Genomic DNA, 18,753 nt, shown 5'->3' on the forward strand with positions numbered 1-18,753 from the left:
TGTTCTTATTTAATGCATAATCACACCCATGGGCACTAACATGAGGGTCAAATTCAGTTTAAGGGGAAATGATCCATCTCTAGGGTGCAAATAAGCAACGATAGACTGGTTATTTAATGGTCAGTAATGTTGGGCTCCCTCAGAAAGGCACACATGGAATTCTCCTTTGCTTTATCCCAGGAGTTGTTGCTGAACATTATAAAATTGTAATTACAAATAAATACAAGTAGTTATTTTCTATTCTAGTTCAAGTAAATATTACATGGAGATAGGCCACATGAAAATAATTTTTCCCATTTCACATTATTTCTATGGAGAAGCCTTGGCAGTATCATTGAAATCTCTGGGGTCCAAAGATTTTCTAAGTATGTTGTCAGCTTTGGGGGTTATTAAAAAATTAATATTCTGAAGAGATTATTAGATTCAAATCAGTAAGTGGGATATCTACTACCTACTTAGGCATACCAGTCTGGATGCTAGATTGAGCTCTGGGGAAAATGCTTGAGTTATATCTATCAAAATCATCGAAGGTTAATTCTCTGCCATTAAGTCAGAATAACCCACCCACCATTGCCTCTGTGAAATTTGTTTCACTGGATGACATGAGACAGTACTGGTGGCAAGGGGAACTGTTTCTCTGTAAGTACAAGTCCTCCAGAGAACTAGGGGCTTGAGCATTATAAGTTCAAGACCTTTGAATTTGTCTACTCGAATATTCACCCACGCAAGGGGCTGTATTGTTTATTATGAGATAGGCATGATTTAGAGTGTTGATCTAAGGGGTTAGGGCAGTTAAACATGTAAGACGTTAGTTGAATACTTGGCTCAGTTGTTTAGAGCATGGGAGCTTTACAGGAAGACCAGGGGAACAGATAAGAATTCCTTCTGGCGCTCTCTCACTCTGCCATGTTCTGTACCCAAAGATCTCACCTCAGTCCCAAGCCAAGTATCTTGAAAATGTGTATGGTTGGTTATTTGGGACATTTGACTAATAACATATGTATGTACCTGGGAAAATCATGATCAGCACTGTAGAAGGCGTGCTGTATTGATGGAGGAGGGTTTTATGAAGACCGATGTCTAGACATCTTTTAGCTCATGGTACATTTCTCACTGCAAACCCAACTTCATACACCAATATAGCTAAACTGAGAACTGAGGTTGCTGATGGTAACATATGTCCTGAAGGAGTGCTGTCGTCTCACAGAGGGAACAAAAACCAGTTGCACTGTTGTTTTCTTTACTTTCATCTGTTCTTTTACTCATAGTTGTCTAGCAAAGTGAGTCAAAGTTGACGCTATCTATCAGTAGTTCTGTTCATTGAGTTTTCTTTTGGTGTTTTCTGTTCTGTGTCTGGTGGGGCTGTAGTGCTTTAAAAAGAAATTGGGGGACTTCCCTGGTGGCACAGTGGTTAAGAATCCGCCTGGGGACACAGGTTCGAGCCCCGGGCCGGGAAGATCCTACATGCCGTGGAGCAACTAAGCTCGTGTGCCACAACTGCTGAGCCCGTGTGCCTCAACTACTGAAGCCCGTGTTCCTAGAGCCCATGCTCTGCCACAAGAGAAAACACTGCAGTGAGAAGCCTGCGCATTGCAACAAAGAGTAGCCCCCTCTCACCTCAACTAGAGAAAGCCCGCGCAGCAACGAAGACCTAATGCAGCCATAAATAAATAAATAGATAGATAGATAGAAATTAAAGAAATTGAGAGTACAAACCTCCAGTTATATAATAAGTCATGGGATGTAATATGCAGCATAAGGAATATGGTCAACAATACTGTAATAACTTTGTAGGGACAGATGGTTGCTAGACTTATTGTGGCAATAATCTCATAATGTATGCAAACGTCAAGTCATTTTATAGTACACCGAAACTAACCTCATATAGTACATCAACTATATTTCAGTTAAAAAGAAAGGGCTACTAGGAAAAGAAAAAGAAAGGAAGTACTGGAAAGACTGCCAAAGAGAGCATCTGTGCTCCCAGTTTGGGATGGCCGGGGAAGCAAGGGACAATAAAACACCCTGGGGGCAGGAAACTGGACATATGGTCTTTTGAGGACTTTTCCAGGACTGATTTGTGATTTCTAAGGAAACTTTGGTAAGGATATAACAAAATCAAGTTCCCACTGTCCAAAATGAAAGACTCTTATGCCTGGGAAAAAAACTGGGCCAATACCTTCTCAGTAATAACCTCTGACCTTTTGTTGAGGAGACTGGGAGCCTGCAATTAAATGAAGAAATAAGGCATTATCTTTCCTGAAATGCAAGTCTGTAGTTCAGAGCAGACTACCTCAGTGTCCCAACATAGGACTTCAGAGTCTCTCTCCTCCCATTCAAGCGATTTGTTGTTTAAATGACTTGTATAGGGTGTTTCTGTTAATCAGATGCTAGGATTTGAAAAGTCATTAAAGAACCACAGTAGTATTCTTTGGTCTGCCAGTGAGTTACCCATTAGCAGTCTGTTGTGGAATGTGACATATTTCTTCTCTTTTTTTCTCACAGAATGCTATGAACCTACCCCCTGACAAAGCCAGATTACTGCGGCAATATGACAATGAGAAGAAGTGGGAACTGATTTGTGATCAGGTAAGAAACATTGATGCTTTTTTTCAAGAAATAATGAGAGAAGAGAACCGGATTTCCTCCCTAAATATATCAGACTTTTTTCAGGAGATGCATGAATTTCTGTCTTGTGATTTGCCTTCCTGTTGATTATGACCAAAGGAAAAGTTAGAAAATGACATTTTATTCTTGCATTATTTTAATTCTCTACTTTATTTTTAAATGTTTTTTAGTTAAAATTTCTGGTAACTCTGGTCAAGTGGACAAATCAAATTCAGCTGATCTGTTTTTCTATTTACCTTACATAGCAGTTTATGCTTCTTGAATAATGCAGGTCCTCTAATTTAGTTGGCTTTCTTATTCATGTGTATTGATGTTTACTGATGCAAGAAGGTGAATTGTTTATAAAGAACCATTGCTTGGGCTGATAAAAAATTATTTCATATTATAACAATTACCCAGGTGTTTTTATCATTAACTCATAACAAATTTAGACTCTTCAGAGAGATATATAATAAAAAGGGGATTTCTCCATTTTCTGTCTCTCTACCCTCCAAATTCTACAGTTCAAAGGCCCACTGGTAAGACTCTGAAGTATTTCCATCTAGTTTTTTCTTCTGTTTTTGTTTTTTAAAAACAATATGTGAATACCCATACATACTCTTCTGCATCTTGATATTTTCTTCAGTATGGATGTCTCTATGTCATTCTTTTAAAATAGTATGTAGTATATTATTTTAATTGGTAGTAATTTTTTGGGGACTTCACTCCTGGGCAGGTACAGGCTAATTGTTTAAAGCTTAGAAGGCTCACCCTGTAAAGTAAAGATAGGCTCTGTATATTATATATTAGCTCTTTTATTTTGTGCTATGAGTGTCTTCAGGGTGGTCATGTACCCCCAACCCCTTGCCACCCTGGAAATTCTTGGTAGTGTTGTAATTTCCTTCCAACCCTTTGGTCTCTTCTGTGGGACAGATGTGTCAGGGGAGCAGAGGCATTTTCTGTTCCCCAAAGGTAGATGGTCCATGTTCCCTAAGGAATAGATACCTGCAGTTTACATGGAGCTTCTGAAGTGCCCATTGTGTGTTGCTTTACTTTAGCTTCTGAACTAAAACAATAAAGCAGTGGTAGGGACATCATACTCTGTTCTGCATGCTATATTGAGCACCACGAGTAGATACAAGCTGAAGAGAAAGCTTATTGCTTATAGGACCATGATGCAAAAGAATAAAACTTTGCTGACACAGTCTTCTTCCTTGAGACTTAATTTTAAATGAGTATTACCTAAACCTATTACTGCCAAGAGAAATGATTTTACGATAGTGAACAAATGGTATAAGGGTAATTAGTGTAAAGGAAAGGTAACCACACAAATGAGAGAGGTCCAGGCGTGGTGAGAAATCCTGCGTATGGGGATTCCCTGGTGGCGCAGTGGTTGAGAGTCTGCCTGCCGATGCAGGGGACACGGGTTCGTGCCCCGGTCCGGGAAGATCCCACATGCCGCGGAGCGGCTGGGCCGGCGCGTCCAGAGCCTGTGCTCCGCAACAGGAGAGGCCACAACAGTGAGAGGCCCGCGTATCGCAAAAAAAAAAAAAAAAAAAAATCCTGTGTATGACAGGTTGTGATGGAGCACAGAGCTCAGGCAAAGGAAGGTCTTCTTGGGTGGTGGTTTGCATCTCCAACATGCTAGAAAGGGAAGCCTGCTGATGATGGACATTTCTAACAGCTGTGCTCTTCTCAGCCCATAAGTAGCTTCATGGAGTTGGTGATGGGGTCTAGCGGGGATCTTGAGGCAGAGGGAGGAACAAGTCAGTTATCTTGATTATGTTTCTGATTCTCAAATCCTCAATGTTCAGGTTATTTTTGCCCTTAAATGTTAATATGCCAGGATGTGGAGAATTGAGCTACTTCATCGGTTCCTTTCTGGTGGTGACTTTCACACATGCTGACAGCTGCAAATGGAAGTGGCTCCATCAGTTCTGAGGCGGCATGTGTGATTTGTTAATAATAGGGAAATAATCATAATAATTATTATTGCCAGTAACCAACATTTAATAAGCAGATTTTCTTCATAAGAGTTCTGTGTTAAATCTTGAAAGCAGTCATACTTATTAACATCTCCATTTGACATACAGGGAAAACTGAGACTTAGAGATATCATTGCCGAAGGTCACATAGCTATTATGTAGTAAAGGGGCGTACACAGTCTGATCCTAGAGAATATGTACATTCTGGGGTCTATACCCTTAACCACTAGCTCTTTGCTTCCTTCCTTATAAAGTGCTCAAGTTTGTGAATGATATACTAAAAATAAATTTAAAAATACATGTTATCTCTGTTTCTCCAACTTGCATTCTGGCATGCGTTCCTGAGAGGGAGAGAAAGCTGGGAGTTGTTAGCACAGGCACTAAGCTGCCATTATGGTGAACTACCATTTTTGGTTAACCATTAGTCATTGTGAGAATTGTGGCCAGCAGAAAACTGGGCTTTTTGTCACATGTCATACACATGAATATCATTTCTCCTATGTATGTTTGTGAGGGAAAAGATAAAAACCATGAGCTGAGAGCATTCATAATGTAGTATTTATATGGCAAATATAATGTATTGGTGTTTGTTGACTGTTTATCTGTTACCTACATGGACCATGTCATATATATATTTGGTACCTATCTATATCTGTCAGTGGTACCTAAACTGATAGACACTCAAAATACATTTGTTTTTATGATTCCATTTATATGAAATGTCCAGAACACAAAAATCTGTAGAGACGGAAAGTAGATTAATGGTTGCCATGGCCTGGGAGGGGGGATGGGCAGTGACTGCTAATGGGTGTGGATTTCTCTTTAGTGTGACAAAAATCACACTAAATTACATAAAAATTACTATAAAAAGACTTTTTGGGAAAATTGGGGATATTTGACTTGTGACTCCCAAGTAATTATTAGATGATTCCAAGAAATTATCATTGACTTTGTTGGGTTTGGTTTTGGTACTGGATGAAATAAGAATCTGTTCTTACTTTTTAAGAAACATGTACTTGTGCAAGGATGAAATGATATGACTGGAGTTTGTTGTAAAATACTTCATTGAAAAAAAGTGGTAGATAAAGGAAATGTGGAAGAACCTTTAGTTGTTGAATCTTGGTGAGATATGTTGAGGTCTATTATAGTAAAATCTCAACCTTTGTGAATTTTGGAAAATTTATAATATAAAATTTAAAAACAAAGATATTTGCTACTTAACTACCTTCATTTTTTTCCTCATCTGTAAAATATAGTTAATACTAACATCCTTAAATTATTTTGAAGATTGGAGGCAATATATGTACAGTACGTAGACTAACACTAGGCATATAGTAAGTGCTTCATAAGTGGTAGGGCTGCTTCTGCTGTGGCTGAGGGGCCCAGATATTAAGTATTAGAATCATGATTATTTTCATTGTCAACTTGTCTTCAAAAGACTCAGGGAAATTTATTGTTGAATCAATCACCATATGTTCCCCAAACATACTTTGCGGTTTGAATACATGGTGCATGATGCTGTCAGGAAAAGCCACAGCTATAGATTTCAGTCCAAGAAAACATCAAGGTGAACCTCTCTTTTGTGGAGTCTTAAAACAATGATCGTGGTGTGTTGTCATTGCTCCCTGACACACAACCCATTCCCTGGCCCCTGTTGCTTTGTGCACAAATAGCGTACTAAATACAAATATTAATTTTATTTCTTTTAAAACAAATAACGCAGATATATTACCTGTTATCTTAAAATATATGTTATACGCAAGGTCTGCAAAGTAAAATTGGATATTAAAGAAATTTAATTCTAAAAAGAAGTATGTGAACAAGAGTGTTGGACGACCCAGGGAGAGATTATTTCAGGTTTCAGTTCCATGAAAAATTATCATGTGGACACTGTGAATCATGGAACTGGTCATGTTTCTCCTTTTTTCCCTTGACTGCTAGAATGCTTGGAGCCAAATCTGTGGTCTTCCCTTACCGAGTATACAGTATCTTAGTAGCCTACGTTTTGTTTACCAGCCTCATCCATGGCTTCATCGAATTTTTCCTGCCCACATTTCCCCTCCACATCGATTTCCTCACTTAAAAAAAAAATCTTGTATGAAGCTGTAAAGTTTCAGAAGTCTTCTTTTTGAACAAGATGAACATAAAATATATCAGCATTATTGGTGAACAAAAATTAAGTTTGCACAGATAACAATACTAAAATTTTCTATCTGCTGTGGGCATTGTGCAAATCGGTGCATCTTATCTGTTGTTTTCCTTTAAGGCAGCATATAAAGGGTCAGAATAAATGCTTCATCATTATTCACCTATGAATTCAGTTGAATACAATTCACCATTTAATTAGAAGCATCAGTTTTTTCATAGTTTCATGTGGTTTCTGTTAAGTGTGTCACTTATTTTGTAAGTATTTAAATATGTCTCTTCCACCAAGAGCAAGTTACTGAAGGGCATGGGCCATGTTTATTGATGTACCTCCAACACCTTGCTTAGTGCCTGAAACATAATAGGTGCTTATCGTAAGTGTGTTGAATGGAAGAAAAAGCTAAATGTTTGGGAGACAGTGGACAAGGAGGAGAAGGCAGAAGGGAGAAAGAGGAAGGTGGAAGACGTAGCCTGGAGGTAGAGGTTTGCTGCTTCTTTATTCTGTTCACCTTCCTCTACCCGTTGGTGTAATTTGCTTGTGATAAGTGAAACTAAACTTCACTTCTCAATTCTGGAAACTACAGTAAAGAGGGCAGGGTGCCTCATGTAGATAAGAAGGAGTTTATATGGGCATATCTGCAATGAAGCTCCGTCTCCACCTACCCATGGTCAACTGAAAATCCAGTTCTTTGGCTAATTTCAGGAGCAAAATAAAAGTTTAAGAGAGAAAATCCCAAAGAGCTTTCTACAGTAACAGTATTCCAGCAGTATCCTTTAGTCCTTTCCTAGATTACTGCATAAATATAAAGATGACCTGTGCTTCCAGTGGGTCTCGAAGGTTAGACATGGGAGAACCGTGTAAGTCTGTTCTGAGTGGGATGATAGAAGCCGAAGAAAGAGGCTTCCCTGCTGGGCTTTGGGCAGTATGAGGTGTATCCCAGGGAACTTATTTCTGTGCTGTAGTAAGTGGGCAGAGTTCCACGAGGACATCCATTCGAGGACTCAGTGGGGACACAGAGGCTAATTTTATAATAGATGAAATGACAGTGTGAGAGTAAAAAGCTGGAAATACTAAGTTCTTTTGACAAACGCAAATGAAAACTCACAAGCTGTGTAGCAATAAGAGGGCTCTTTCCATGGTCTTTATATCTATGCAGAGAGGGAAAGCCCTTGCTCTCACTCTGGCCTCAATTTTCAGTGCTCTCTGAACACAGACCCTGTGCTGCACTGGTTGGCTTTGGGGTCTTGGCACTTTCCCACAAGTTAAGGATAAAGGTTGCATATAGGGAGCTTCAGAGATCCTGGATGAATTTAAGACTTTCAGATCATTATATCTGGAAGGGTTGTTAGAGATCATTTATTTCAAGCCACTCTTTAAATTCTTCTAAGAAAGAATACTTAATGCATGCTTGTCAAAAAAAAAAATTAACTGTATTGGATCATAGGAAGTAAAGCAGAAATCCTTTTACCTTTCCTGCCTGTTCACTAAACTCCTTATTTTATAGATGACGAAATGGAGGTTCAAGAGCATAAATGACTAGGCCAGTGCCAAGGCCACCCGGGTTAGACAAGAACACCAATTCCAAACTCCAGTCATGAGCCATTTCAATTATTAGGGACCTAGAAACAATCCATTGAAACCAGAATTGTAGTAGGTAAGGGGCTATCACCAAGGCTTCATTCTATGGCTTCTCAGGTGATGTTGGCGTGGAGGGAATGGGGTCTGTAGACCTTAGCGGTGGTGGTGGCTTGGTTCGTAACTGTGCCTCAGCTGAATAAGTGGAAGTGGTTAGTCAAAAATTCAGGACATTGTAGATGACTAACACTGAGGGGGGTAGATTCCGCGAATGTAAGTAATCCCGTCCCAAAATGTTAGCAGTGCATACCTGAGCTGGGTCAGAAAACTCCCCTGTGGCTTTGCTGGTGATGGCACCATTTGTTTTTTTTTTTACAGGGGGCCGTGGTTTGGCACGGCTCGACCTTGCCCCCTAATGGCTGGCTATTGCTTTGCACTGTAGCCTCGTGAGAGATGGGTGTCTTCCCTTTGCTTGTATAGCATGATATGGGAGAAGGAGATTAAAAACAAAGACAAAAAAGGGGAGAGTGAAGAGGTGGCAGAAAATCATACCCACTTAGATCAGATTGCAGCTCTCAAGGCTTGGCATGTACGTGTCCTAGTCAGGAAAGGGGAAGGCCCTTGCTGCCACTTAGCCAGAGCTGAGCCAGGCCAGTGGTACTAAGATACTCCAGTACAGTGAGAGTTGCTCTTGTCTTTTCCCACACAACTGACCCAGACCACTTGAATGTATCTAATCATTAAGAATATAATTATTTTTAAACCCTTCACTTACTTTCTAATACTATTTCTTCTGAAAGACAAGAAAGTTACTTACTGGATAGCTTACTAAGCCAATTTGCCACTGGAATGAAATTTCCTAAAATATTGAAGAGCACACATATATCTCTGATTTTTTTTTTAACTGTTCATGTTTTTGTGAGCCAGTTAGAGCTCTTCTCTGCCAGGTAAGCAAATATTACTGGATACTGATAAATTATTTCTTGTAGACCATCAGATTCAGCTAATGAGGGCTTGTCCTTGGAGCCCCAGGGGAAATAAATGAGTCGTGACAAGGGAGGGTGGGAAGGATGGCTGTAGCCTGCTTCCGTGTCAGCTGTCATGTTAGTCATTGGAGCAGTGTATGGGTAGCATAGATAGTGGGAAAGAAGCAGAAGGAAAAGATGGTGATGCAGCAGTAGCCTTCGCCTTGCTCTCACCCCTCTCCTCTTGCTCCAAGACTCCCGATTTAATCTGCCTTTAGCCTCTATCCCCCAGTTCCAGGCTTTGATTCTACATTTAGCCCAGCTCACTTCATTGAGGCTTTCCCAGCTGTCGGGACAGCAGACAGCCATCTCCCTGCCCTCTCCCCCTTATTCATTCCTCTGGCTAGCTGACATTATTACTATATTTAATATTATTTGGTGTTAAGTTGTTTGCATTTTTACTGTACTTCCATAGTTCTGTGGTATGTTGAAATGCTATTTAGTTTAAAATCATTATTAGGTTTGGGGATCTGTTTAATTGTTTTTAAATTCTATCTTTCAAACCCTTAGTATTTTTCTTTCATCGTTTTGATATTTGGTCTTTCCCTTCTGTGTAATCCTCCTTTTGACTGTGCGTTAGTTGGATTTTTTGTTTGGTATTTTGTTTTCTAGTTCATCTTTAAAAAATTCACTATGCATCTTATAAAAATGAGAATTTTTCTCTTGTATCCAAATAAAGTCATCACAATTAAAATGAGTAATAATTTCTTAATATCGTCTACTGCCCGGTTCATATTTCTCATTTTTCTTAATGTTCTTCCCACCTGGTTTTGTTCAAACTAGTCCAGAATCAATCACACACTACATCTGGCAGTTATGTTCTTTAAGTCTCTTTTAATCTAGAACAGACTTTTATTCATGATGCTCATATAGTAAAGTGACCAGGCAAGCCATTTTGTAGGAAATCTTGTTTCCTGTATTTACCTGATTGTTTCCTAGAGGTGTCTGAGCTCCTGAATTTCCTGTTAACCAGAAGTTAGATGTAAAGATACGATAGATTGATGTTGAACGTCTTTGTCTGGAATATAAGAGACAAATAATGTCTGATGTCTCACCATTAGATAATAAAGGTCAAAGGATCAGATGACAACCTGATTCCTCTGTTGTATGTTTTTCCCTTAGGCAGAAGGGCGTCTGTGGAGTGTTACTTTGGCATCATATATACGTCTCGTTACCTATCAGCCTTGTACCTAGTGAGTTTTAAAACCAATTGATAATTTTTGGCTGAATCAGTTTCATTAGGAGTTGCAGGAAGAAAAACAAACCCGATTTTCTAATTTTATTTCCCTTCAACATTAAGCCAGCAACTAGAGCTTTCACCTGGTGCTGGTTTACCCTGGAATTAATTATTCCTGTAATTCTTTCCCTCAACTGTCATTTTTCAAAGTAAGGGCTTAGTTTAATAGATACCTCAAAAGGTGACCAATGTTTTCTTTAGCTTCCTTTTGTGAATATCATCATGAACCCATGGATTTTCGTAGTCAGTGTGTCACAATCAATAGGAGGTTTTTTTGGGGGGGGGGGTGCTCACATTAACAACATTTTAACATTTGGGAGCTCCTTCATGCTGGCTCCTCTCTCCCTTTGACATGACCCTATTAATCCTTACAAGCTTTTTGTATGGTGCAAAAATCATTTCTTCAGCTTAACTTGTACTTTCCTTGCACCTGACCTAGAATAAGACATTTCTTCAAGGAGCCCTATTCTTTTTCCCAGGGGATGGTATTAGAAGTCGTCATATTATTAGGTTGTCACAACTGCTGGGTGAATTTGTGTCTCAGTTTAAGTGTCTGGACCTTGAAAATGTATGTCTAATCATTATGAGTTCAAATTGATATTTCCAAATCAATTTTTAATATTAATTCACTTATTTTTTTGATTTTATAATTATCACCTTTTTTCATTGAAATATTTGATTCCTAACATCAATTATTTGTCTTTTCCTATAATGTTAAAAATTTCAAAATAACAACTACCAATATCATTACTAACTAAAATATTACTAACTAAAGTTACTAGGTGAAGGATAAATTTTTTTGTACCTTTGTGTCCTCAGAATGCATCCTATTAAAGATGTGCCGAGCACTGTCATTTAAAGTCACTTGATGTGGATACCTTTTCTGTTATTAACTTCCAGTATAAGTTAGAGTAATGATAGATAACAAACAGATGCTGTGTGAGATTCCTAGGGCTGTCATAACAAATGACCACAAACTCCATGGCTTAAAACAACAGAAAAGGTTTTGTCACAGTTCTGGAGGCCAGAAGTCTGGAATCAAGCTGTCTGCCAGGCTGTGTTCCCTCCAAAGGCTCCAGGGGAGAATCCTTCTTGTCTCATCCAGCTTCTGGTGTCTACTGGCGTTCCTTGGCCTGTGGCTGCATAACTTCAGTCTCTGCCTCCATCTTCACATGGCCTTCCCAAACTCTTCTCCTTGTATCTGATCCTTCTCTTCTGTCTCTTATAAGGATACTTGTCACTGGGTATGAGCCTTCCTGGATACTCCAGGGTGATCTCATCTCAAGATCCTTAACTTCATTGTATCCACAAAGACCCTTTTTTCCAAATAGGGTCACATTCACTGGTTCAGGGGTTAGGACATGGACAAATATTTTGGGTTGGGGGACACCATTCAACCCACTATAGATGCCAAGACACATAATGATTTACAAAACAAGCTTGTCATTCACATAACAATCCAAGTTGGTATTGTTGACAATTGGAGGTTAAATTACACAGAATTAATCAGGGATCCACTTGAGGCTGTTTTCAACATAAAGTTTCAGCTTTGCAATCAAAGGAAGAAAGAAAATGCAGGTGGACACCTGGAGAGTTTTTTTGGGCCAGGTTTGAAAGTGGCATGTGTTATAGTCTTATTTTTTTGGCTAGGCCTGCCAAGGAGGATGAGAAATGTAGGCTGGCTGAATACCCAGGAAAGAGAAGAAAGTGTTAGTAAACAGCTAGTCTCTGCTATGATTACTAATTTTGATAGTCTGATAGTTTCATTTGTTTTAGATTGTATTCAATTTTAAAATTTGCCTTTATTTATGTATTCATTAATTTATTCATTGAATAAGCATTTAGTTGTATAGGTGAGGGAAAGCAAAGAGTAAAGTGAGAGAGGGTATGGGTCTGAGTTCTCCCAAAACAGATACCTCCTGTGATACTTGGAGTCTGGAAAGGATTCTAAATGGTTGATAGTACCAGTCTGTTCTGAGTTCCAGCAGGGGGCCAGGCCAGGCATGAATTGGCTTTGGGACATGCATTCTTGCCAAATTAAAAAAAAATTGTCTCTGAGTTATCTTCTCCTTGAGATTTTTTTTTTAACATCTTTATTGGACTATAATTGCTTTACAATGGTGTGTTAGTTTCTGCTGTATAACAAAGTGAATCAGCTATACATATACATATATCCCCATATCTCCTCCCTTTTGCGTCTCCCTCCCACCCTCCCTATCCCACCCCTCTAGGTGGACACAAAGCACCGAGCTGATCTCCCTGTGCCATGTGGCTGCTTCCCACTAGCTATCTATTTTACATTTGGTGGTGCATATATGTCAATGCCACTCTCTCACTTCGTCCCACTTACCCTTCCCACTCCCCATGTCCTCAAGTCCATTCCATAGGTCTGCGTCTTTATTCCTGTCCTGCCCCTAGGTTCTTCAGAATCTCCTTGAGAGTTTAAAGGGACTGTTGTCCTTTTCTTGAAGTTGCCAAACCTGAGTTAGTTGCTATTAAAAAGAAGACAAGTTTTAGTTTCTCTCCAGAAAGCAAGTTTCTCTTCCATTAAGACTTACTCCAGGCCTCCAATTTCTTGATTCTAAAACGCTGGAGAAGCAGTGAGAGGAGCAGATGCCAGCTCTCTATATGTTGAACTTTCTAGAGTTTAGTATCTCTGGAGACATGTAAAATTGAGTCTGAACCCAGAAGTGAGTTTACATCTTTCCTCTTCCAGAGGTTCCCTTTGTCATACAATTTTTATAGTGGGGAGAAAAGATGCTGGCCTATCCCACAGGGACTGAGAGAGGGACAGAAAATGGGGAGAAGGTTAGCTAAACAAGGGGGGAATTATTCCTTTTTAAAGGAATCCTTTTTGGCAGCTTGATGTAAATGCTGTCTCAGAAATGCTATTCGGCATTAGCAGCTAGAGCAAGAGGCCTGGGGCTCAGTCTGATATGAAGTTTAGGTTATCTTTTGCCAAAATGAACATCGCATTGCCTGCCTTCCTGCCTGGTAATACAAATGGAATTACAGATCCCCCGAACCCCCCTTAAAACAACTAAATTGCCTGAGCTGACCCAGACAACTTGGTGATGCTGTTTGAAATAAACTTTATTGTATGATCATCTTCTGTAAACTTGGGAATGCTGTTACAGGAAATGAAGAATCAGATAGCCAATTTGAGGCATACAGGCTAGACTGAGATTGACCTTTGACGCTATCTTTCAGAAAATAATTTAAATTATTTATTAAGGTGTAATAGCCAAGAATTTCGACTAGGTAATACAAATACTACTTTATGTTGTTTTAACACTTGGATATTTAACTCATCATCTTTGCTGTGGAAGGCTGTTTTAGTTTAACTTTATTAGTATGGCTTCCTTCCTTACAAATTCAACAAATTCAATAAAAACACTTTAAATAGGGGAAAATGATGAACTATGAATAGGATTAAAGAAGCCAAATTAATATTAAAGAATGAATTATAGGATGTTTTGATTAGGAAAGACCTGTTGAACTAAAAGAGACTTTTGCTAGTCTAAATAAAGGAAATCATTTGGAAAAGTCTCATCAAAAGTTATTTTCAGTCTGAGAGCTGTAATGGAACACTTGGAAAGTTGTCCTCTCCTCTCAGACTAGGAAAATGATTTCATATTCAGGGCCTGAAGAATGCTTCACGGCCCTCCAAGAAACTGTGGCTGTGGAATGCATCTGACATGCTGATTTTTCTGCACTAGTCTTAAGTGCAGAAATGGCCAACTTTTAAAGTTGGGAATGGAGAAAGGGGAGTTGCATGGTATTAACTGTATGTTCTTCCACTATTCAGAACTCCTCATTGACTCCCTGTTGTCTGTTCTGTACGCATTAGCTTATTATTTGACATCTGCCTTTGTCCTTTCCAACTTACCGTTTAGATCCTTTGTGCCATTGCCTTTCATAAACTGTGTTACTGGCACCCAGCTAAAGCCTTGAAGTTGCTGGCACATGTCCTGTGCTTCTCTGCCTTTGTTCCCATGTTCCCCGATGTGGATGTCTCTGACTCCTGCCTCTCACACCGTCCCAGGATATCTATATGCTGCCTGTCCTTCAAAACACAATTCAAAAGCCAGTTTCTTCAGGGAAGTTCCTTTGATCATCTTGGTTGGAAAGAGCCTTACCTTTCTTTGAACTTCCAGAGGATCCCATATGGCTCTTATCATATTCTGCTTTGTATTACATAAATGTCTGTTGTATCTCAGAGATGAGATTTAATGCTTTGGCATCGAATTTGTTTCGTTTTGTGCTTTTTACATGGTGTCTTGCATAATGTGTTCTGGATGAATGGAAGAATGAAATGACCAAAAAAAAAATTTTTTTTTTTTCACCTTGACATTTTTCATGTTAGTGCCTGGAAACAGGAGACCTAAATGTGATAGCAAGATTTAAGATGTTCAGAGGCAGGGACTTGTCTAGCAAAATGTTTTCATCCAATAATAACTGCAGGGATCCTTCTAAATACTAGCACAGCTGGCACTAGCTGCCTCTGGTAGTCGTTAGACAAAATTAGAGTCCCATCTGAACGTGATTTCTTGGCCATCAGTTGTTATAAGTAGGTAGAGTCTTAATACTTTTTCTTCATTTTCTCTTAATTGTCCTCTTCTTTCATATGCATACTTTCTGTAGGTGGGGTAGTCATCTGGCAGCCTTTCCAAAGTGTCAGAATTTGTTTTTTTCTTTTTGGGAAACATGGAATATGCATTCCCTTGGGGACTTTGGTACTCTCAATTCCTGGGGGGAATCTGGCTCTGTTTGCATACATTTTCTTCATGTGTGTATAAGTTGTTGCCGCTGTGAGAGCTGAGATGTTATGGCTAACCTTATTTTCCCTGCTTAGGAACCTGGTTTCTGGTCCTGGCACCTCCTCCTCCCACACATGCACTCTTTCCTGGCCTTTGCTATATTGTGTAAATCACTTCACTTCTGTCTATATACAATATTAATGCAATATTTTATTTTTGTCTTTCCTCCTCCTCATCTACTCTTTTCAGCGTTCTCCATTTTAGAAGGTAAACCCTTGGAGGACAGAGATTATTCCTGTCAGTGTAGCTCTGAAGAGCATTTAGCACCAAGCTAAGTCCTGCAAATTAGTACTCACTAATGACAATGATGCTGGTTGTAATTAGAGCTCATTTAGAGACAACAGTTTGCTTACTCAGCCTTGGCGAAGGAAGGCCAACTACTTTCAGCTTCTAGGAAGAAAAATCAAGCTTAGTGAGCTTCTGTGCACAAAAGCAAAGCCCTTTGAACTTTCACCATCTAAATTTATCACAGGAGCAGAATAATGAAACATTAATAATGGTATAATGATGGTGACGTCTAATTCATCCCTAAGGGTGTTTAAGCAGTTTGTGTAGCTTTGCTTAATCCACTATTGAAATAGAGCCAGTGACCCTGTGACTTTCCCAAACAGGGAAGAAACTCAACACTAAGTGTGTCCCCCACAAGCCATTCATTTCCCAGAGACTCACTATAATTTCTTTTCTTAAACCTCAGACTATGAAGATATAAGATAAACTTGAGTGAAATTCTGTTTGAATTTGGAGCTGCTTATCCAAGTAGAATTTATGGAGCAGAAATGCCTATGACATACTTGTTGTAAGTCCAGCCAATGCCAAAATAACCTCAGTTAAGTAATTTCTCCTGTAATTATACACATGGATAGAAAGGATGCAAAGGATCAGAAATGTTGTGCTAGATGAGTGGAATGTCCAGTTCCAAATCTTTATGCAAAAAGGCTTTCAATGACAGTTTATTAGATTTAGGTGGGGAAAGGGGGGTGTGGAGGGAGGCCCCAGAGAAACAGTTCAGCTGGTCAGAAAGGAACCAAGACTGCCTGCCTGTGTCTTATAGAGAAGGCCATGTTGTAGCATAGCTGAAGAGTTCCATGTACTGTGACTTGCCCAACAAATCTAGCACTTCCCTGTCACAGCCCTTCATTTAAGCTCCTTTTAAGAATGGCCTGGTTTTCTTTTTTAAAATTTTTATTGGACTATAGTTGATTTACAATATTTTGTTAGTTTCTGCTGTACAGCAAAGTGAATCAGTTATACATATACATATATCCACTCTTTTTTAGATTCTTTTCCCATATAGGTCATTACACGAATGGCCTTGTTTTCTAATTTGAGTTGCCGTAGATTTGAACCTTGGTCATTAAATGGAATCCAATCAATGCTTTGTTTTTTTCCTTAGCTGCAGGGCTGGCCTGTGTATAGGCAGAGTGACTTTCCTAGTGGCCAGTGGGGAGAGGGGAGGCTGGTGTAAGCCTTAGTGGATTGAGTTAATGAGAAATGTATGATTATGGAAGGCACTGGCAGTTTCAGAGCCGTGAGAGGTACAACACAAGCTTAGCAGCAAATGTCCTTTCACTATGACATGAGTTTGGCTGACATATCTAGCACAGAATCCACTGGGTGTATGCCTTGTACAGAGTGTTTACAGTCTCTCTGAGTACTTTTAAACTTTAAAAACTTACTCGTAATTTATGTGAGAAGTGACTTGTATATGACATTTAAAAGAAGTTTAATTCTTTGAACATTATTAAGGACTGGGTGCTGAGTATTCATCTACATACTGAGACTCAAGGAAAAGTAGAACATGTTTTTTGTCTTTTAAAAACTTACTCTAGGCTGGAACTCCTGGCTTGGGGTCTCTCCCCTCTGCTGTCACGGAGCTGCCCCAGAGCCCAAGGGGAGGGTGGCCTCACTGAGGCTGCCGGCTCTGGAGGGGGCCCCCACTGGCTGAAGCCGTGACTGTCCTTGGGACCGGGAGACAGTTCCCTAAAATCTGGACCTCGGAGGCCACCTTTATTCACACAAAGAAAGGATTTTTCCATGTGGAGGTCGACATGTCAGAGTTTTGCTTTGGGGTTCTGTCTGTTCTTTTTTTTTTTTTTTTTCCTTTATTTTCTTCCTTTTCTTCTGAGCCATGTGGCTAGCAGGGTGTTGGTCCTCCGGCCAGTGTCAAGCCTGAGCCTCTGAAGTGGGAGAGCTGAGTCCAGGACATTGGACCACTAGAGACCTCCTAGCCCCACATAATATCAAATGACAAGAGCTCTCCCAGAGATCTCCATCTCAACACTAAGGCCCAGCTCCACCCAATGGCCAGCAGGCTCCAGTGCTGGACGCCCCATGCCAAACAACTAGCAAGACAGGAACACAAGCCCACCCATTAGCAGAGAGGCTGCCTAAAGTCACACTAAGTTCACAGACACCCCAAAACACACCACTGGACATGGCCCTGCCCACCAGAAGGACAAGATCCAGCCCTACCCACCAGAACACAGGCACCAATCCCCTCCACCAGGAAGACTACACAAGCCACTGAAGCAACCTCACCCACTGGGGGAAGACACCAAAAACAATGGGAACTATGAACCTGCAGCCTGTGAAAAGGAGACCCCAAACACAGTAAGTTAAACAAAATGAGAAGACAGAGAAATATGCAGCAGATGAAGGAGCAAGGTAAAAACCCACCAGACCAAATAAATGAAGAGGAAATAGGCAGTCTATCTGAAAAAGAATTCAGAGTAATGATAGTAAAGATAATCCATATCTTGGAAATAGAATGGAGAAAATACAAGAAACATTTAACAAGGACCTAGAAGAACTAAGGAGCAAACAAACAATGATGAACAACACAATAAATGAAATTAAAAATTCTCTAGAAGGAATCAATAGCAGAATAACTGAGGCAGAAGAACGGATATATGACCTGGAAGATAAACTAGTGGAAATAACTACCACAGAGCAGAATAAAGAAAGAAGAATGAAAAGAATCGAGGACAGTCTCAGAGACCTCTGGGACACCATTAAATGCACCAACATTCAGATAATAGGGATCCCAGAAAGAGAAAAGAAAAAGAAAGGGTCTGAGAAAATACTTGAAGAGAGTATAGTTGAAAACTTCACTAACATGGGAAAGGAGATAGTCAATCAAGTCCAGGAAGTGCAGAGAGTCCCATACAGGATAAATCCAAGGAGAAACATGCCAAGACACACATTAATCAAACTATCAAAAATTAAATACAAAAAAATATTAAAAGCAGCAAGGGAAAAGCAACAAATAGCATACAAGGAAATCCCCATAAGGTTAACAGCTGATCTTTCAGCAGAAACTCTGCAAGCCAGAAGGGAGTGGCAGGACATATTTAAAGTG

The 18,753-nt window shown here is 39.7% G+C and overlaps 1 protein-coding gene across 3 annotated transcripts in view; it reads left to right on the forward strand.

Annotated features, from left to right (window-relative positions):
* The window catches only part of FMNL2 (formin like 2), a 306,084-nt gene that overhangs the window by 173,393 nt on the left and 113,938 nt on the right, over positions 1-18,753 (forward strand). For all 3 annotated transcript variants that reach the window (XM_060106297.1, XM_060106295.1, XM_060106296.1), the window contains exon 2: positions 2,506-2,589. In XM_060106297.1, coding sequence (XP_059962280.1) covers positions 2,506-2,589 — 84 coding nt within the window. The remainder of the gene's footprint in view (positions 1-2,505; positions 2,590-18,753) is intronic.

Source organism: Mesoplodon densirostris, chromosome 8 (assembly GCF_025265405.1).
Source record: "Mesoplodon densirostris isolate mMesDen1 chromosome 8, mMesDen1 primary haplotype, whole genome shotgun sequence".
NCBI lineage: Eukaryota > Metazoa > Chordata > Mammalia > Artiodactyla > Ziphiidae > Mesoplodon > Mesoplodon densirostris.